Genomic DNA, 21,565 nt, shown 5'->3' with positions numbered 1-21,565 from the left:
AATTTCCTGTAAACAGAAACTTTCTTCCATAAATACAAATTATATCTTAAAAACAGTGATATTTGTAAGTAGGAAACAGAAATTTGATGCAGGAAAAAATATTGATGTCTTCTACCATTGGTGTTAAAGGTAAGTATATATGAAATTCTTTTTCTAAAAACTGTTTGTCAGTACTCATGAATAGTTTTAGCCAGCCTCAAGGTTAAAATGTGCTGCCCATTGGCAGATGTGAGACTTTTGAAAAATTTGCTGATATGTATTCTGGCGTTTATTGGCTTAGCAAATCACTGTACCTGTGTGTGCATGCGTGTGTGAATAAAATTGTGTGCAGATGGACCATGATCAGATATGGGAATATGTTGTTTGGTAGAAAGTTAAAATTGACGCATTGCTTTCTTAAGAGTAGAAATCATTAGTTGAGTTTGAAGATGATATACAGTATTGATTTTGTAAGTTAAGCAGTTTCGCTTCAATGTGTTCCATGTAGATAAATATAGAAAAGAACTGAAGTTCATGACATTTAGGAGTATTTTAATGAAATGTGTTATACGTATCTAGGTACTGCATAATGATTAAGAATCCCCTGCGTTTTGTTTTATCCTGTAATAGGTACAGTATACTCTTAGTTGTCCATTATCCTGGAATCTAGAATTTTCATCAAACCAGTAAAATTTAAGAGACAATTTAGCATTTTTATAAACTTAAGTAAAATTCCTTTCAATCAGAAAGCCTGATTTGTCAGACATTGGTATCTCAGGTGTGAAAGGTATCATGTGAAGCCACTTTATTAGCCTCAGAATATGTTATTTTTCTTGATTAGCTTAACTATTACAGGTTTTGTTACAGTAAATAAAAAGAAGAAAATCACTCTTTTGTGCATCTGATGGTTGGAGTCCTACTGCCATGTGAGGGCTGTAATGGTATAAAATAAACAAAAGAATACTATATTTCTCAATATTTTGTTTTCTTATGAGAAAAAATCAGGTTCTGGAAATTCCAGGTTTGACCCTTTGAATGCTTCCCCTCTCATCTTCTTTCACCAAGGCAGTTGCAGCAATAACAGTCCGGGAACTTTCCGATAGTGCCTCATATAAGCTTGTGAAGCTGCTGCTGTCACTGATGTGATGTATTGATGTGTTGTATGTAGGTGATTGTGTCTGACATCAACACACAGTTCATTGAACATACCATTTTCATCATGAAGAATGTACTGGATAGTAAAACAGACCAACCATCTGAACATCTTGGTGTTACCAGTATAGAAGGAATGATGTTAGCAATTGTCAGGTAAGTTCATAGTTCACATACAAGGGAGAGTAAGTAAATAGGTCACAAATGGAAGTAAAACATCTGTAATGGATGTGATAAGTTTTCTCTGTGTATCACTGGGTGGCAGAACAGTCCAGCTTTATGTCAGTCTAGGTAGTAGACGTGCATTCGCATGTTCAGAGTCTGGTTTCAGTAGCCAAAATGGCAACCATGCTTGAGAATTGTGATACTGAAGGGCAAGTGTTCTGGTGTGCATTTTGTGTAGGCAAAAGGACTCAATGCAAAGGATATTCAAAAAGAAATTTATCTTGTTTATGGTGGGAAGTGTTTGTCGCGTAAAGCAGTTCACAACTATGTCAGGAAATTCTCTCAAAGACGTTCAGTAGTTGCAGATGAGGAAATGGAGGTATGAAATTAACTGAGACGACAGTCAAAAGATTTTTGTGCTGTGGGTTTCAACACGATGATAAAGTGATGGGGCAAGTGTATCAGTGTTGATGGAGGATGTATCGAGAAATAAATGTTCTGTCCAGGTTTGAATATAACATGTTTTACATTCTATATCTGTGGCCTATTTACTGACTCTCCCTCATATATGTATAATATGTATTAAGTGGAAGTATTATGTAGTACTTTGTAAGTTGGCCAAAATGATAATGCTTCTGTATTGTATTTAGAAGGTAATTGACTCAAATCCAGCCAAGGACACTGACTATCTTGACTGATGCATTTTTCATTTTTTCCTCAGTCATTCCAAGAAAATGTAGAGATAGTACCTTATTCATGTCATGACCATTTCATTATTCACTGATCATTCTACCATTTGAAGATATATAGTCTGAGATATATACAGTGTCATGAAATAATCCTAAAATAAATTAAACTGTTTATTTTAATTTCTGAATCACATTGTACTATGTGTGTATTATGTCTGAAAATACTTGAGTGTGTACTAAAGACAGACCTTTACAAACACAAAATTTGATCTACTACTTGATACTATGGTAGCATAGTTGGTTGAGTCACTATGCTACAAGTTGGAAGGTCACAGGATCGAATCCCATTGAGATAATTGGATTTTTTCAATTTACCTAATCCTTGAGCTGCTCTATGGCCCTGGGGTCAACTCAGCCTCTAACAGAAATGAGTACCAGGAATATTCTTGGAGTGTTCTTAGGGGTAAAGGGCGGCTGGTGCGTAAGGCTGACAACCTTACCGCCATCTATGAGCCATTTGTCTAGAAAATGTGGGAACCTCAACATCTCACAACCCTATGGGCCTCCAAGGCCTGTTACAGGGATACCTTTACATTTTTTTTTTTTTACTTCATACCACTTCTGAAGTTTGAACATTACGATAGATAGAAATGTGTGAAGTTTGCATGCTTGTATAAGATAGATTATACATAGAAGTATACAAAATTACTCTTCTCGAATATGCAGTTTCTAGCTACATTATAAAAGCTTGGAGGTTCAATAAAGGGAAAGTATATATCTTTATTCATTGTTCTCAGTATAGCCACAAGAGTGCAATTGATATGAGCCATATGGCCTCAAGGTTATTTGGGTACTAGTACAGGACTGGGCAGCATTACAAAAGGATAGTATTTTTTCTTTAATTAGAGAAAATATATCTTGTCCCATTTAGGCAATTCTGTAATACAGTATGCATTGTTATCTAAAATTACTGCCTTTATTCCTTAAATGTGCAGTGAATTTCTTTTTACCACTGACCTTCATCTTAAGTTTTACAAAGACGCAGTACTCTGAAGAGTTCGAAGTTCACTTCAAAATATGAAGCCACAAGGTGGCAATTAGAGAAAAGTTTCAAGATTTGGGTACTTGCACGTTCCTGAAAGTTATAATATTGTTTCTTATTTTATTATACCAGTTTAAATGTTTGTTGTCCAATGATATTGTACGAGTATGTTACAGATTGCTTTGTTGGACTTGTGTTTGCTATTTTGGAAAGGCTTGTGATAAGATTTGGGAAGTGCTGAGCTGTTGTCACTTCTGTAAATTTTGTACCATCAGTTAAGATGAAGCATAAAATATGTTTTACGCAAAAACATTTATCATAAACCCAATTTTTATGTTGTAAATTAAATATTGAAAGCATATGAGATGTCAGTATTACAAACTGATGTTGTATTTTTATAGGTATGTACGTTATCTTGATATGACTGTACGTGCTGTCCATATAAAGACAAAGGTCTGTCAGCTAGTGGAAGCTATGATGAAACGACGGGATGATCTTGCTTTCCGTCAAGAGATGAAGTTCCGCAACAAGTTGGTGGAGTATTTGACAGATTGGGTGATGGGAACATCACATCAAATAGCCCCTCCAGGATCTGGGGATATTACTGTCATCACTAGGTATGACTATATCACCTGTAAACACTACTGGATAATTAAATTAATGCGTTCATTCCTGGGTATTTGACCAAGAAGTTACATCTACAGTGCAATCATTTTTAGGCTTCTGAAGGACTAGAATTTCTTTAGAACCCAGAAAATAGCTGACCCAGTAGGTGTAAGTATTAAGAATGTGATCTTCTATGTTGCAACATTGTATAGTCTTGGAGGTGGATACTAATGTTTCAGAAGGGGATGCTGCATCATCATCTTTGTTGAAGGTGTAACTATTCCTTCTTTAGAAGCCTGTTATTAATCCCCATGTGCCTGTCTCTCCACCTCCAGAGATTCATATCTTATTTTCTCTGTATGGTAGATACTAAATAATTTTTGTTAAGCTGGTATAAATATCATGCCATTGTATACCACTCTATATTCATGCTTTTTAGTGCCCAGCCTCCTGTGGTACAAATATTAGGGCCAGACATCCATATTGAGTGGTAACATAGTGAGAACCAGTGTTTATTCAGCTAGTGTGCATACCAGCTTGCTTGTGAACTTGTCAAAAGTTGCACAATTTCAGGAACATTGAAATGGCAGACATGTTTTAGACAGAAAAATTCTTCATCAGACTATTCAGTATAAGGTCTGGAAAATAAATCTTCAAAAATTTTTGTTATTGCTGCTTCCGTATCCTTTTTATTTTCAGTCTCACTGCTACCAGTAGTGGGTTATTGCTTCAGAAATAACATGCATACATCATGATAATGGAAACGTTAGAGCTCCTGCCATTGGTTGCTGTTTGTACTAGAAGAGATGTCAGAGATTGTAGAAAGAACATGTGATCAGAATGTACCGATAAATTTGTAAAGCTGGTGACAGAAAGGATCCTTGGCGATAACAGAATATTTTACATTGATGATGACTAAAGAATCAGTCTAGCTTAATTAGTGAAATTTGTTTTTCAGATGGTTATAAATATATTGAATAGTTTCCACCTTATTGTTGGTTTCTTCTTTGTCATCCTCTTCAACCCTGAAGACAGAGGCAGTATATTGCTTATTAGTTTTACAGATTTTGATAAATGTTTAATTATGCCTGTTATTTATATAGCTCTGTGGATGTCAGTGTGGTGTTATTATCTTGTTATCTGCAATGTACAAAATATATTGCTGTATGTTATTTGTTATGTTTTTGTGTTTGTACGTTATTTTATTTTTATACTTACATGACCCATTGGTATGTATTTGTGTATGCTGTTGGACTAGTTGAGCTCGTGTCACTTATTATTATGGGTGTTCTGTGTGATGGTTTGCACTTTTATGTCTTTATTGGTGGTGTCTGTGTGCTGCTATCTGGTGTAAAGTTCACATAATGTCTGGATTATGGGGTTATATGTGTCAATGTAAGTGTCGTTAATATGTAAATTATCCCTACTGATTCTACAAATGTAATATTTTTCTGCCCCTCTTTCCTGTTTTTATGATAGCCATAGTATCTGTTATGATTTCTTATGTATGACTTGTGTTTAGTACATGGTTTGGATATCCAGCATCACTGTTACTGTTTCTGATGGCATGAATGTTTTCTTTATTTGTGATACTGAATGTTCTTCCTGTTTGCCCAGTGGACTTCAGGGGACAGTCTAAGCATCAGGCATTACATGAACTTTGTGCCAGATAGCACCACACACAAACCCCGAGTAAATATGTAAAAGTGGAAACAAGCACACATAACACCCATAATAATAAGTGACACACCTTGAACTGGTCCACCAGCATAGAGCCATACCTACCAATGGGGCTCATAAGTATAAAAAGCAAATAACATATAGGCACAAAAACATAAATAATATACAGTAATGCCCATAATAATAAGTGATATGCACTCAACTGGTCCAACAGTGTAGAGATATACCAATGGGGCACGTAAGTATAAAAAGAAAATAACATATAGACACAAAAACATAACAAATAACATACAGTAATATATTTTGCATATTGCAGATAACAGCAAGATAATAAGACCACACCGACATCCATACGAGCTACACAAATAACAGGTGTAAGTAAACAATTATCAAAATTTGTAAAATTAATAATAACAGAAATCATTAATATATCACACCATTACACATTGTGGAAAACACTAATGTCACAGGAGGAAAGCAGTGCATGAAAACGTAACAAATGATGTTCTCCAAAAAATGTCTTTTAATGAATGGATGATGAAGATTGAAAACAATGAAATATTTTAACTTAGGAAATAATTCATTTTAATTACACTGAAAATAAAATGTAGCAATCTTTGACAAGTCGGACAGCTGCCTGAGGATGGGCAAGAACATGTTTCAACATGTAGCGATTTCTAATAGTTAATTTTATAATATTTTTTTTTATTTTTATGTAAAGGAGATTGTAAATAAAGTTTCATTTAAGATGGAAGTGAATGTGTATAAGTTTAACATACATGTCAGTGTACAGATCTTGAGGATAAGGTCTTTTTCCCTGTTCCTCTTTTAATCCCCACCAACAAATGTTTTCCCACCATGTTCATGACATTTAATGTATTGAGATATATCTGAAATATAAATATTTCAGAGATTTGGACCAGGCATGCATGGAAGCAGTTGCTGCTTTGCTCAGAGCATTACCACTGCAACCTGAAGAATCTGATCGTGGTGATCTTATGGATGCTAAGAGCCAGCTCTTCCTCAAGTGAGTTAAACATTTCTGCACTGAATATGGAAATAGAGGATGTGAAACACAGTTAACTATGTTAAAGAAATGTAATGTGTACAATACATTATATAAACCCTGAATATATATTTTAAGAACTATAAGGTTTAGGAACAGCTGTGGAGAGAATGATGGATCAGCTACAGATTTTGGAACTAGAATAGGTTAGAGAGCGTAATACATGGTGTTAGTGATTAAATTATTGCCTATGTCAAAGGTACACTGATTGAGCACACATTTTATGGTTGTATTTTTTTGCCCAAAAACTGTTAAGATGTACAAATTTTTACAGTTGTTAATGTGATAAATACTGGAGATATTCTTAAAAATAATTTTCATCTCTGGAGTAGTGACAGTGTCTCAATTCAGATTTTATAAATAACTCAAAATCTCTGTAGTGAACATAGCATTTCTGTGATCTGGATCTTCTGAAGTTGAGTGCAAGTAGTTTAATATGTATCAGTGCTTAATTGTGATAATTATTATTGAATTTAATGGAAATCTAAATGCCCAGAGTGGAATATTTCTTATGCCTGGCATGGTTGCTGTAAGAAGTCAGGTAATTTTCTTTGAATTGAAAAATTCAGTAGAAACTGAACACTTGGAAATATTTTGAATGATTCTGAAATCAAATTTCTGGTTTACCTGTAGTCTACAGTTACTGAGAAATGGATGAGAGATGATTTATATTCTACAGACATGTGGTATTACCAGACTTTTTAGTGAAATGTTCTGTTTTATCATTAGGTATTTTACATTGTTCATGAATCTGCTAAATGACTGCACTGATGCACAGGATGTAGAAAAGGATGTGAACCGTCAGCGTTTGGCTGCAGGAAAGCTAAATACCCTTCACAATGCAACAATACAAGCCATGTCAAATTTGTTGTCAGCCAACATTGACAGTGGTCTTATGCATTCCATAGGTAAGGGATAATCTTGTAGACAAATTGAATATATGCAAATTCAGTCAAGCTTTGGGACTTCTCTGTCAGTTTGTAGATGATCCATATGGATTGAGCAGGAAGGATTTGTCATTTTATATGTATATATAGGTCAGTTTTTTATATTCAACAAATAAAATTATTTTTATTAAAAGTTCAAGACATGGTTGAATCATTGTAAAACCTATGTACAGAATTGTTTGGTTTCATGATTATATGACTTACAAATAAACTGTTCAAGAATTGTCAAAATAAATAGTTTTATATGAAGCTTGATGTTTTACAGTGGTCTATATCCAATATAGAATTTTGTAGCTCCTCTGTCACTTCGTGGAAATTTAGTGGCTAAGTGGATTTAGTGTTCAAGTTTGATTTCTCCCATGGAAACAGTAAATGTAAGGGGAAAGGGGATGTGCATGGTGACCATAAGGAAGTGTCTTTGAGAGAAGGGTTCAGAAACTGAGGTTTAACAGTATTTATATTTCACATCTTGTAACAGATTTGGGTTACAACCGAGATCCTCAAACCCGTGCTGCATTCATGGAGGTATTGAGAAAAATTCTTCAGCAAGGAACTGAATTTGACACATTAGCTGAGACTGTTCTAGCAGACAGATTTGAGCAACTTGTACAGTTGGCAACAATGATTAGTGATAAGGGTGAACTACCCATTGCAATGGCTCTTGCCAATGTTGTGACAACTTCACAGATGGTAAGCATGTTATTTTATTTTAACAATAAAAGAAATATGAATGTTTGTGATTTTCCACTACAGATTATTTTGGTTGAGGGCATAGTAATTATCTTGATATTGATGTTACATAAATTACAGTCATAGATTTTGGTTTACCTTTGCAAGATATTTTGCTATTTTGCTTTCAGGATGAGCTGGCAAGAGTATTTGTAACTCTGTTTGATGCCAAACATTTATTATCGCCACTTCTGTGGAACATGTTCTATCGAGAAGTTGAAGTTTCTGATTGTATGCAAACACTGTTCCGAGGAAATTCACTGGGCAGCAAAATTATGGCATTCTGTTTCAAGATTTATGGTGCTAGTTATCTACAAAACTTATTGGAGCCCTTGATCAGGCCATTACTTGAAGAACCTAATCAGAGCTTTGAAGTGGATCCTGCTAGGTGAGTCGTCATCCCTATTGAGTATTTTCATTACACTAATTTTTTTTCCCCCCTACAGAGCACTGTGTTCACTTACAGTTCCACTTCAGGCTGGCAAGGGTAATAGATTTTCCAGACGGTGACTTAATGTACATACCTTCTCTCCACTCTGTTTTTTGCTGTTTGTAAGGATTACTTTAAGTGTGTTTGGTTTCAGTTTATGTTTGGTGGAGACCAGCCCTTTCTTTTATATTCATGCGGAAAAACTATTGTGTCTGCGCATACATGGAATGTAGTACTGGCCAATTACTAATTGAATTTTGATCCATTTTGAATAGTGATCTTCACATGAAATCAGGTTTATGCTCATGAAGATAAATATTTTTATATACAGACTTTTAAGAAACTTAAGATTTTAACTAACACACTGACAGTTCTGAAAAATACTGTAGTTTATATTGAGTTTTTTTATTAATGTGCGTGCATGTGCACATGCCTACACTGAATCATTTTAGTGGCATTATTATGAAGGGCACCTGATTTCTGCTCTGGTTTCCAGTTTTATTGGACAACAATAAATGCTTGTTTTGGATTTCAGTTCAACCCTCAAGTAGGTTATATCTTGGATGATACACTGGTTAGCATATTTTGTATTTGTTTTTGTTACATATAGATTATTTTTCACAGATTGGATCCAAATGAAGACATAGAGGAGAACAGAAGAAACTTGATTGCACTGACACAGAAGGTGTTTGATGCCATTGTCTCATCTTCAGATAAGTATGATCATTTTTTTTTCTTTCCTACTGTTCGGGAATTTAATGCATGTTGATTTGTTTTAATTTGTCTGCTGCTATGGATAGACAGTGACTGAAAGTTTCATGTTTTGTGACAGAATCATTCTTTGATCTTGCATTTTGTGCAGATGGATGTTAACCTCTGTGATGATGATTACAGTGTTGCCTAATTGTAGTGAATGTTATCCCCCCTAAAAGTACTGTCTTTATGTTTGGTTCTTTGCATTTTTGATTTGGACCAAGAATTTGTTTTGTTATTTCAAATAAGGATGACAGGTACCACTTTGATGAAGTCTCAGAAACTGTTTAACTTATCATTGAATTTTACCTGTCAAATTTATCTTCAAATTCAATAGATGTACCCAAATTTAGTCAGAAGTTATTAGACCTCTCATAGTGGCAACTGTTTTTTTTTTTTTTTCAGATTTCCCCCACAGTTACGAAGTATGTGTCACTGTTTGTACCAGGTGCTTAGTAAAAGGTTTCCACTGTTTCCGCAAAATAATATTGGAGCAGTTGGGACGGTCATCTTTCTCCGTTTTATCAATCCAGCAATAGGTAAGTTGAGTGACATTATAAAGCTAATTTTTTACATTTTTTTAAACGATTATTGTAGTTAAAATAATTTGAGATTGATTTGAAGATTACTTTTATATAATTATTGTCCAGGAATTTGCTATTCTCACAGATGCTTTGTTTTCTGTTACACTTTTATTGGTAGATCCTCTTCTGTCTAATTATTTATACAACATATCATTCTTTTGCAAACTTTTTGCCTCATATTTAATGTAAATATTATTATTTATAGTGTCACCACAGGAGATGAGCATTGTAATTAAGCAGGTGCCTTCAACTGTTAAACGAGGCCTGATGCTTATGTCAAAGATTCTGCAGAACATAGCAAACCATGTTGAATTCAGCAAAGAGCAACATATGTTACCATTCAATGATTTTCTGCGTGCACATTTTGAGATTGGTAGAAGGTGAGATTTGATTAATAAATTCTTTTCCCTGACAGAAAATAGAAGTAACTTGATAGATTATGCCCCTTGATGTAAGTGGAATAGCTTGGGATAGGCAAATTATGTTCTTCAAAAATATGGTACTGTATATACAGTTATATTAGTGTTTAATTTTTGGTAAATTATACTGCCTTATTGATTTACATTTCTTTTTGTGAACTTTGAAATAAGTAGAATGGGATATAGAAATGTGTATAAAGTAAACCTTATTTTTTGTGTGATTCTAATTTGTTCTGACAGCGTCTGTAGTATTTCCATTGTACTTTCATAGCACAAGATGCATGTCCACTAATTCAGGACCTGAATAGCCACTTCTGTGCCAGATCAGTATGTAACAAGCCTTCCCATGCTCAGATTGCTTTAGATTGGCTTGAAATGTATATATTAGTTGTTATGTGTCTGCGTACTGTACAGCACTATAAATTCAGATCTCTACTGTCAGGTACTGTGAACATAACCCAGAGTTCAGTATCAAGTGGACATCTATGTGGGGCAGTCAAATGAAAACGGGTCAGAAGCCAAAACATATTAAAGAACATTTCTTACATCAGAAGTAATCTCCAAAACTGTTAATACATTTATCTCACTGGGAGATAAGACAGTCAGTCCCATCCTTGAATAAGCCTGTGGGCTGTCTACGGAACCACATCTTTACCCAGCCACACATGTCTTTGTCCGATGCAAACCGATGTCCACGGATGTCTCTCTTGAGGTATCTAAAAATGAGAAAATCACATGGGGAGAGATCTGGGCTGTAGGGGTGATGTTGAAGCACTTCCCAACCAAATGTCTGTAGCGTATTCCTCACAGAGTTGGCAGTGTGGGGGCGCGCATTATCACGAAGAAGGATAATGCCGTTCGATAGCATTCCAGGGCGTTTTGACTTTATGGCACGTCTCAGTTTCTGCAAAGTGTCGTCATAGCGCTGTGCGCTGATTGTGGCCCCATGCTCGAGAAATTCAACAATCAGAGGGCCCTTGCAGTCAAAGAAGAATGTCATCATCACTTTACCGGAACTTGTGTGTACGGCTTTGGATTTCTTTGGTGGGTGAGAATTCACTTGTTTCCACTATTGGCTCTGCCGTTTGCTCGTGGGTTCAAAGTGGTGGCACCAAGTTTCATCCCCAGTGGCAATAGGGGACAGAAAAGCATACTCTTCCTCATGGTATCATATCAAGTGACCCAGTGATGCAGCCATTCTCTGAGTCTTCTGTTCCTACGTGAGTTGATGTGGAACCCACTGTGCGCAGATTTTGTGGTACAGCAGGTGTTTTGTCACAATGGCGTATACAGAACCTTGACTTATTCCCATCAAAAAACTAATTTCTTCCACAGTGATCCATCAGTTTACCCAGATATGACCAACGCAGCAATAACATCAGGAGTGATGACATGATGAGCCTGTCCTGGGCGAGCATCATCTTGCAGTGACACGCGTCCCTCTCGGAATCTCTTATGCCACTCCAGCACACGCAAACGTGGCATGCTGTGTTCGCCGTAAACAACAGACATGCGATGATGAATTTCTCGTTGTCCTACTCCTTCAGCAGTCAAAAAGCGCACTACACTTTGCTGTTCTTATTACCCGCCTCCATTACTGATGTTGGACAACCACACGTAATGCTAACCTTACTTCCAGCACAATAAACAAACGACTAGTGTGCAAGGGCTTGTTGTCACTGTGCTTTCCTGAGTCCCCACCAGATGTTCTTACCGTAAGCAAATTCCAGTGTTACCAACTTGCGCGCCATGTTAGTTATGTGTGGTGACCCATTTTCATTTGACTGCCCCTAATACCATCACCACGTGACACAAAGAGAATGCTCTCAGGATGTGATAGTAAGACCTCTCAGGGTATATTTTTGTATGAGCTACTTTACTTACATGAATGTTCAAAATCTAATCTGTAAAGCATGGCATGTAATAATGAGATGTCCTATGTACATATGTGTGTAAAAGATTTTTCAGTTTTCCATTGATATCTCTGATTTTCGGTGTTTACATGTCTTCTTTCATGTCAGTTGTAACTGATAAGAAACCAAGTTCTAATATCATAATAAAAATATGTACAGTATTATAAATTTGGAAATATTAGAACACATTTTATCATCAGCTGAATAGTAATATTATCAAACTGCTGTTAAGGAGTAGAGCTGGGATAGCTCAGTCAGTATAGTGACTAGGCTATGGGCTGAATAACTGAGGAATCCAGGCTTGATTCCTGGAAGAAATTTTTCTGTTCTCCGTAATGTGCAGACTGGCTGTAAGGCCCACCTAGCCTGCTGTATAGTGGATACTGAGGGTTCTTTCCCTCAGATAAATTGCAGCAAATGAATGAAAGGAACACAGATCTCTGGCAAGAAACTACTTCACACTGATCGTCTTGGTTTTCGTTATACAGCTAATTTGCTTATATACATCATTCTTTCAGATTCTTTATCCAGATAGCTTCAGATTGTGAAACTGTTGATCAGGCCTCACATTCAATGTCCTTCATCAGTGATGCCAACATTTTAGCATTGCATCGCTTACTCTGGAATCACCAAGAAAAAATTGGTGATTATTTGTCCAGTAGTCGTGATCACAAAGCTGTAGGACGGCGACCTTTTGATAAGATGGCGACATTACTAGCATATTTGGGTCCTCCTGAACACAAACCTGTGGATTCCCAGTAAGTATCTATTCCTTTGTATCAGTAAGAAAGTAATGTTTGGATAAATCACACTCACACTGATGATGAACAGTGTCACCAGTTGGTATTTAGATGTGGGTGGGTTGTCTTATTGGATCTTCTTCAGTCTTCTATGTTCTTCCATAAGCACTTGTCTCATATCCACTCATGTCTGCTGTTTCACTACTCATGTTTTTAAATCTTCCCCCACATGACTTCTCAAGCTAATCCTTTGTCTGCCCACTGGTTATTTGTTCAGTATCCTCATTTTATCCTCTGAGAGGAATCTTATCATCCATGTGTTACCTCATGCTTATTAGTGTTTCTGCTTTAACAGTAAAGTAAAGTAAAGTAAAGCTATCCCTGTAACAGGCCGTGAAGGCCCATAAAGTTGTGAGACGTTGAGGGTCCCACATTTTCTAGACAGACAGCTTAAAGATGACGGTAAGGTTGTCAGCCTTACGTGCCGGCCGCGCTTTACTCCCCAGGAAAATTATTTAATTAATTCCTGGTACTAATTTCTGTTAGAGGCTGAGTTATCCCCAGGGCCATAGTGCGGCTGGAAGGATTAGGTCAATTGAAAAAAATCCAGTGACCCCATCCGTACTTGAACCTGCGACCTTCTGGCTTGTAGCATAGTGTCTCAACCAACTACGCTACCGTGTGCCCCCTCTGCTTTAACAGTAAAGACATAAATTAAAAATTGGTGCCAAATTAATATAAGATGTCTTTTTCATACATGATGTTTTGCTTTGGACTGTAATATGCATAGTTTATTGCAATACTCTTGGAACAGATCTATACAGAAAAGTTGCAGATTGCAAGAAGATTAATTGTAATAATTACAGCTGAATCTCTATTTTATGTTTCTCAGCAGAATAGTGAAATAACTAACTTCATAGAGCTGACCCGTTTTTGAGAAGCTGCCAGTCACGCAGCTTCTCAAGAACTTCCCAACATTTTATGGTTCATTACCGTATACATAAGAGCCATCCACAGGTCCCTATCCTGAGCCAGATCAGTGCAGTCCATACCACCCCATCATATCTCTACAAGATCTATTTTAATATTATCCACCCTCCTATATCTTTGTCTTCCCAGAGGTCCCTTTCCTTCTGTCTTTCTCACCAATATCCTATATGCATTCCTCTTCTCCCCCATTCGTGCTGTGTGCCCTATGCATGTCATCCTTCTTGACTTGATCTTTTTAATTATACTTGGTGAAGAGAACAAGATGGAATTTATCAAATACACATTCTTCTTCCTCATAGAAGCCTGCCTTCATATCCTGTTTTATCTTCTGTTGAGGCATGGATGTTTAGAACAGTGATATTACACCAGTGAACTCTTAGTATTATGTACATCTATTGCTAAAAAAAACTACCCTGTTGACTGCTGATATGGTTGTCTTATGTATGAAAAGAACATGCACCTAATTCATGATTCTCAGTTCCTTTCCATAGAAATATGTATATTCACTTGCTGGTTTGATGCCACCTCTGTACCATCTGACCTTGTGTACTCCCACTAAATCTACCCTATATTCTGATATTTCTTCTGCCACTGTCATGGGCAAACCTGCCCTATACAGACTTCTTACATCCCTCATACCAAATCTCATGTCCATTTTCCTTAGCTTAGGTCATTTATCCAAAGAATCCATTCAAGTCTGAGGCCTTTTGTGACATTTCATAACAAGTTTACTTTTTGTGGTGATTATTTGTTAGCCCACACTTAACCCCCAAGCTGGAGGACCACCCACTTGTCTGCTGTCCATGACTGGTTATTCAGCTGTCCTCCATACCTGGGGGCCTTCTCCATTCTGTGGTGACAGGGGGACCCATCTAACTTGGAGGACACTGAAATAGACTTTAAAATAAGGCAACTTTAGAACCACTGGGATTATAGAAATGAGGCCATCTTAAAATGGCTGGAATTATAGAAATGAATTCTTGTGGGAAGAAAACTTAAGTAAAGGATGTTTTGGATTCATTTTGAGTTTTATTGTAAACTGTTTTATCCTAGTTCTCATTATATGAAGGTGATCTACATTCTTATGGATTGAGGAGTATTAAATAATGATTCTGTTGTAATTTTTTTATTTCATTGTACTGACACTTTTCTTGGTTGAATAGCAAGTCTTAGCCTTTTTGCTTGACCTCCTAGTAATGCCATGCAGTCTGCTGTTTTCATCCTATGCCAGGTGGAGTTCTATAGACATGTCAAGTAACAACTTTGAGGAAATCATGGTGAAACACAACATGCATGAGAAGGAAGAATTCAAGGCACTCAAATCCCTCAATATTTTCTATCAAGCTGGAACCAGCAAGCTTGGGTATCCTGTCTTCTACTACATAGCTCGGCGATACAAGTGAGTTCGTGAATCATAAACTACTTTACAGTAACAGTAACTTAGTTATGCCACTCTATGTAATATTTCTTGTACAAAGTAACATCACAGATACACTCAGTGTTAACCCCTTGCCAGTTGTCCGCGCCATAGCTCAAGCGGTTAGTCGCTGACTTCCCACTGCTGCGGCCTGGGTTTGATCCCGGATCTGGTCAAGTGGGATTTGTGGTGGACAAAGTGGTGCTGGGGCAGGTTTTCTTGGAGTACTTCGGTTTCCCCTGCCAATCTTCATTCCACCAATTGCTCCACAATCACCCTCACCTATCATCTGGGGCTGGTACAATAGGCCAGAAGTGGCCGCAGTACAAGGGACTTAGTCCCACCCCACTAGCAATAAAAAAAACCCTTGCCATATCTAATGTAATAGAATGTGGCAAAATTTATGTTCACTGCCATACTTAATATACTGATATATGTTTTTTAACATTTAAATTAATTTAATTGTTAAGATAAGTTTACAGTGTATTAAATGATACAACGAGGAGTTGCGAGACAGTCACCAGCTGGTAAGGACATGAACACAGAAGAAGAGGAATCTACAGTGTTGAGAGCTGTTACCAGGCAATGACTGGTGAAGTCATAGAAGCTGTAATGTTTGAAGTAGTGATTTGTAGAGTTTGTACAGCCATGAAACTGTTATAGTTACCTTTAGTTTTGAGTTATAAGTGTTCATTAAATCCAGTTATGAATCCCAACCCCATGTCTGAGTACTAAGACAGGACATTACTTTAGTCAGCATGCGGTTTAATACATTCGTTCTCAAGCGGCCAAAGAGTTTAACTGCACATCTGTACTTCAATGGTACAACATTGTAGTTTTTCCTGTGACAGGCTTGGAGAAACCAATGGAGATCTGTTGATATACCACGTGATTCTAACTCTCAAACCATTCTGCCATTCACCTTTTGAAGTTGTTGTGGACTTTACGCATATGTGTTCAGTGAATCGGTTCAGGTGAGTGTGACGAAAGTGTGTTTGTTTGTTATTAAAATAATATAGATGCTGTAGATTTAATTGTAATGAAGAAGAGTTCAGATTGATTGATTGATTTATTTAACATCCATAACTATTACATTATGTACAATTGGACAAGTCAGATTGTTAAGAATGATTGTCTTTTGGTTGTCTGTATTTTAGTTATTGCAGCTGTGTTTGTTTTACTATAGGATTCTGACGATGGTGTATAACACACTGATATGTTAGGTTTTTGGACTTTATCCATCGTCCTGGTTTTTAAGATAACAAATAAAAACACGATGTTTCAGAAACAGATCCAGTTTCTGAAACGTCGTGTTTTTATTTGTTATCTTAAAAACCAGGACGATGGATAAAGTCCAAAAACCTAACATATCAGTGTGTTTGTTTTGTTGTTATTTCTGTCACAAATAAAATCTTGATATGGGATTTCATAAGCATGTGGATGCAGTACTTTTAAGAATTTCCCAATATTTTGTGTAGCACAAAGGTTAATTACCGAGTTCACAAGAGCCCTCACTGGTCCCTATCCTGAGTCAGATCAGTCCAGTCCATATCATCCCATCATTTCTCTCTAAAATCTGAGGTCCTTTGTGACATTTCATTTACTTACTTACTTACTTACTCACTTACTTACTTACTCACTCATGGAGTTGAGCCCTTCTGGAGGAGCCGCCAATTCTGCAGCTACTCAAGAATTTCCCAGCATTTTATGGAACCCGAAGGTTCATTACCGTGTTCACAAGAGCCATCCACTGGTCCCTGTCCTGAGCCAGATCTATCCAATCCATACCATCACATCCTATCTCTCTAAGATCCGTTCTAATATTGTCCACCCACCTACGCCTTGGTCTTCCATGTGATCTCTTTCCTTCTGGCTTTCCCACCAATATCCTCTACGCATTCCTTGTCTCCCCCATTTGTGCTACATGACCTGCCCACCTCGTCTTTGACTTGATCATTTTAATTATACTTGGAGAAGAGTACAAGTTATGAAGCTCCTCGTTATGCAGTTTTCTCCAACCTCCTGTCACTTCATCTCTCTTTGGTCCAAATATTCTCCTCAACACCCTGTTCTCAAACACCCTCAATCTATGTTCCTCCCTTAATGTCAGAGACCAATTTGTGACATTTCATAGCTAGCTTAATTTTTATGGTGAGGAGTTGTTAGCCCCCACACCTAACTCCTAAGCTGGAGGGCCACACCCTGTTGGCTCTCCACTTATTCAGCATATTTGCAGCTACCATTTGTACCTGGAGACTCTCTCCTCCATCTGCGACCATGCTATGCCATGGTGACAAGGGATCCACTTCATATGGTCATTCATCTAATTCAGAATGTAATTGTATGTAAATGTCTCTGTTATTTTGAATGAGGAATATTTTTCAGAACCGAATAGTTGGCTGCCAAACATTGAACGTTTATCCGTCATCAACAGCATACCTATGACCCACACTATTATTATGAGCATGCTGTGCATATGTATGCACATGCACAGATGTTCTGTACAAGCTGAAAATTAATTGAAAATGTAATGTCTGAACATGGTGGCTTAAAATTTATTTTCCGTGTTCTCCAGATCAGAAATTCCAAGAAATGTTATAAACATATACACATTTGTGTGTTTGTTGTACTGAAATACTCAGTACAGTTGAATTAAGTGGAATGTATTTAATGTTGTACTGGTTATTGGTGTGAATGGGTATGGGTATGAATGACAGTGGAAATGCGAGTGCTGTTTCAGCATCACTATCTTGTCTCAGTGAATAATAAGAAAGCTGATGACTAATACAGAACATTAGAGTAAGAAAGAAGAAAATTAGGTTTATTGTGGAATGGATTAGTTAGTTTTAGAATATAATTTTGAGTGCAATAGCAGGATATTAAAATGCTAAAGACTGTTTTGAGTTAAAGAATATAAGTCCACGTATTAGGTAACTTTTGTTACAGATGAAAGCAGATTAATCTCTGACATTGTGTTATAACTGTACATTTTTCTTCCCTCCTGTCATCAGGACAGAGTTCTTACAGAAATGGTTCCATGTCCTGCCTGAATTAGCATATGAAAACATCCATGCAGCATACATTTACAACTGTAACAGTTGGGTTCGAGAATATACCAAGTTCCATGACCAGCTGCTTGCACCACTGAAGGTACAGGAAATATTAACTTTACCAAGTGCAGTCATCTGAGAGCTACCAAGAAATCAGTCAGCCACTCAAGCTGTAGAGATGAACCCTCTTCTCTCCAGCTTGGGCTGCCCAGTGGACTCAACAGATTGACAGCCTGTACGCGTTATAGTTTAATTTCAGTATGTCCCCAATAATTCATTTACCAGCTAACATGCAACAAGCTTATGCAGTGTATGCTAGCAAGCTGTAATCCCAAGCCCCTGCTGCTGTATTGAATAATCAGTCAGTTGCTTTACATTTTGTATCAAATTGCAATACCTATATGAAAAGTGGTTGTGTGAGAAGGTTACAGTATAAATTTCAGGATGTTTTATTTCCAAGTTGGAAAACTCTTCATACAGTCATAAATAAATTACACTGATAAGGTCTTTATCAGACAAAAAAAAAAAGGACTAAATCAGGATACTGTGTATTCACTGAAGAGAAGCTGGATGAACTGATTGCTAGGCTTAACATTGTTTTAAAAATTCCTTGAGATGCCTTGCGCAGGAGACTTTAAGTTTCAAAGACATGAACATGAACAACCATGGAATATGACAGTGGTCAGTCAAAACACAATGCATAAGTTTGCTTCACATAACTACTTAATGGCATGCTGTGTTCAGATAAATTGTGATGTGTATGGTTTGTTGAATACACTACTAGTCAGCTTAAGTTGACTCAGTGAGCATAATTAACAAATGTTAGTTTTTCCACATAGTACATAATTGTAACCCTTTGTTATGCTCAGTTTTCTAATTTGCTCTATTATTCATTGTTGTAATCTGTAGACATCTGTATCATTTGTTTCAGAAGCAGGGAACAGTAAGTTGTCCAGGCACTGACTTCTTATTTCAAAAATTGAGTTTGACTTCATTTAATGCCTGTTTTTGTTGTATATACTTTCCATTATTTTGATGACTGGGGATCTACCCATTCTAAGGTTTGTCCTTGTTTTCCTCAGAAGTGCTTCTTGGCAAATATCAGATTACCACTTTGAAATAATACATGACTATTTCTGCTCATGCATCCCAATTCATGGGGAAACTGTGCTACAACTCAGTTATTGCTAAATACATTCTTGAAATCTCTATAATGTCGTTAAAGAAACTGCGATGAGCCTATAGTTTTGAAGAATTGTTAATGTTTATTAGTGAGGTGATGAACATATGGTTGTGACAGAAATTTGTCTAGGTTATGAAATACTCCACTCCTTTCTCTTAGGAAAGAGGGCAAAATCTTTTGAGCTTGTATAAGAATTATATGAGACGTTGAAGGTTCTTAAGTAATCTCCTGACAGAAGGCTCACAAACTCTTAAGATCTGTTGAGGCACCCATTGTACCTTTGTTCCCCATTTTTGTTACAAAAGAATACTGTAGCCTGTTTGTGTGTCACGCTACAAATAAGTTCACGCCGTCTTCTGATATATAGCGAATTCACTTGCAGTGTCACAATCACTGCTTACAATATTCCGGCGATACTGGACCCAGACGGATATTCCGAAGCTTCTTCTCCGATGGCTGTTCCGCGACTGACTCCTTCAAATGCTATTCCGAGACGCACTGTTTCTCGCAGAAGCTGGGCTATTTATAACCTTGCCCGCTGTTAGGCAACGAGCCCTCTGTTATAACCATGGAGATGTTGCTTTGTTTGTCGTTACCGTGGAGATTCGATGTTCTAGATACAACAGCTCACTGTTGGAATTACAGTATCGCTATTGTTACTTCTTATGCAACGGTGTGTTCTAGCGTTTCCATAGAAGTGACTTCTGGATTCCAGACACGTTACAATACATTTAAATTTCTGTTCTAATGGGCCTATCTTCCAACTGATGCTCAAGTCATAACACAATCACATTAGTCAGGTGATTGTGCATGTAGAGTGTGTTTTACTTTAGAAGTGTAATAGAGACAAACTTAATATATTGATTCAGAACTTTAAGACCTTTTCATTTATGTCCAAGGAATCTAATTGAAATTAAAAATATTTGTTTTGTCAGAGTAATGCAGTGATAGTACTAGTGTCAGAAAATATGCTTCTTACTGCAATGGGAACTACCGTAAAACTCTTCTCTTCATTCACTGTGGCTGTGGTACTAGCTTCTCTTGAAATATCCATTTACATTGTGTGGTAAAAAAGACAATAAATAATATACTTTGACTTGACTGAGGTAGATTCAGAATTTTAGTTTTTCTATACAGTTGCCAACTTCAATGGGCATAGCATACACTTGATATGAACTTCTTGTGATGTGTTTCATTTATATAGATTTATTTTATAGCCAGCATGTACGTTGTTATGTAGATATCCTATGATCACTGTGTGGTGGAGATTTACTTCACATTTTACTTGTAGAATAAACTGGAAAATTTCTGTTTATCTCTAGATATGATTTTTGTTCAGAGATAAAATATATATGAATTAACATATTGCATCCGGTTAAAAAAAATGTAGCAGTTACTAGCTAAGGGTTATATCTTAATGCATAAGGATCTACCACTGGGATATAATCAGGTCAAGGCATGTTGGGATGCAAGTCGTTTAAGGACATCATCAGTGTCAGAGCATTAGACACATAGCCAGGCATGTTATATTACATTATTGTTTTTTGCATTAATTGATTAATATGAAAGATGTTTTGCTCTTTTGTTAGGGAAATCGCAAACTTGTCTTCATTGAAGCTCCAGCACGCCTGAATGACTTTATTGAACCAGACCAGCAGAGGTTACCAGGAGCAACACTTTCTCTTGATGAAGACCTTAAAGTTTTCAATAGTGCACATAAATTATCTCCCAAAGACACCAAAGTATACATTAAGGTAAGCTGTAAAACTGGAATGAAAGCTTTAGGAATTATGTATGTACTGTTTTATTTACATGAACAGAAAACAACAACAGTAGACAATAAATAATTTTCAAATGTTGTCCATGAAATTCTTTTCTCTCTAGTTCATAGCTGTTATTGTCTTGGTAACAGGCTGTGGAGGCCCATAAGGTTGTGAGGCATTGATACTTCCACATATTCTAGACAATCAGCTCACAGATGGTGTTGAGGTAGTCAGCCTGATGCGCTGGCCACCCTTTACCCCCAAGGAA

General features: G+C 36.8%; 1 protein-coding gene across 8 annotated transcripts in view; it reads left to right on the top strand.

Moving 5' to 3' along the window:
• LOC111870284 (neurofibromin) overlaps window positions 1-21,565 on the top strand; it is a 101,910-nt gene that overhangs the window by 30,424 nt on the left and 49,921 nt on the right. For 7 of the 8 annotated variants that reach the window (XM_033753748.1, XM_023862423.2, XM_023862426.2 and 4 more), the window contains 14 exons: window positions 1,148-1,287; window positions 3,429-3,644; window positions 6,224-6,340; window positions 7,109-7,287; window positions 7,805-8,016; window positions 8,187-8,443; window positions 9,110-9,202; window positions 9,644-9,777; window positions 10,028-10,202; window positions 12,673-12,912; window positions 15,092-15,283; window positions 16,153-16,275; window positions 18,313-18,451; window positions 21,124-21,288. In XM_033753748.1, the coding sequence (XP_033609639.1) occupies window positions 1,148-1,287; window positions 3,429-3,644; window positions 6,224-6,340; window positions 7,109-7,287; window positions 7,805-8,016; window positions 8,187-8,443; window positions 9,110-9,202; window positions 9,644-9,777; window positions 10,028-10,202; window positions 12,673-12,912; window positions 15,092-15,283; window positions 16,153-16,275; window positions 18,313-18,451; window positions 21,124-21,288 (2,382 nt within the window). The remainder of the gene's footprint in view (window positions 1-1,147; window positions 1,288-3,428; window positions 3,645-6,223; window positions 6,341-7,108; window positions 7,288-7,804; window positions 8,017-8,186; window positions 8,444-9,109; window positions 9,203-9,643; window positions 9,778-10,027; window positions 10,203-12,672; window positions 12,913-15,091; window positions 15,284-16,152; window positions 16,276-18,312; window positions 18,452-21,123; window positions 21,289-21,565) is intronic. The other variant, XM_023862425.2, reaches the window with a different exon arrangement.

The sequence above is a fragment of the Cryptotermes secundus genome, unplaced genomic scaffold (genome assembly GCF_002891405.2).
Source record: "Cryptotermes secundus unplaced genomic scaffold, Csec_1.0 scaffold94, whole genome shotgun sequence".
NCBI lineage: Eukaryota > Metazoa > Arthropoda > Insecta > Blattodea > Kalotermitidae > Cryptotermes > Cryptotermes secundus.
The sequence above is the reverse complement of the archived record's forward strand: the minus strand, read 5'-3'. Positions and strand labels throughout refer to the sequence as shown.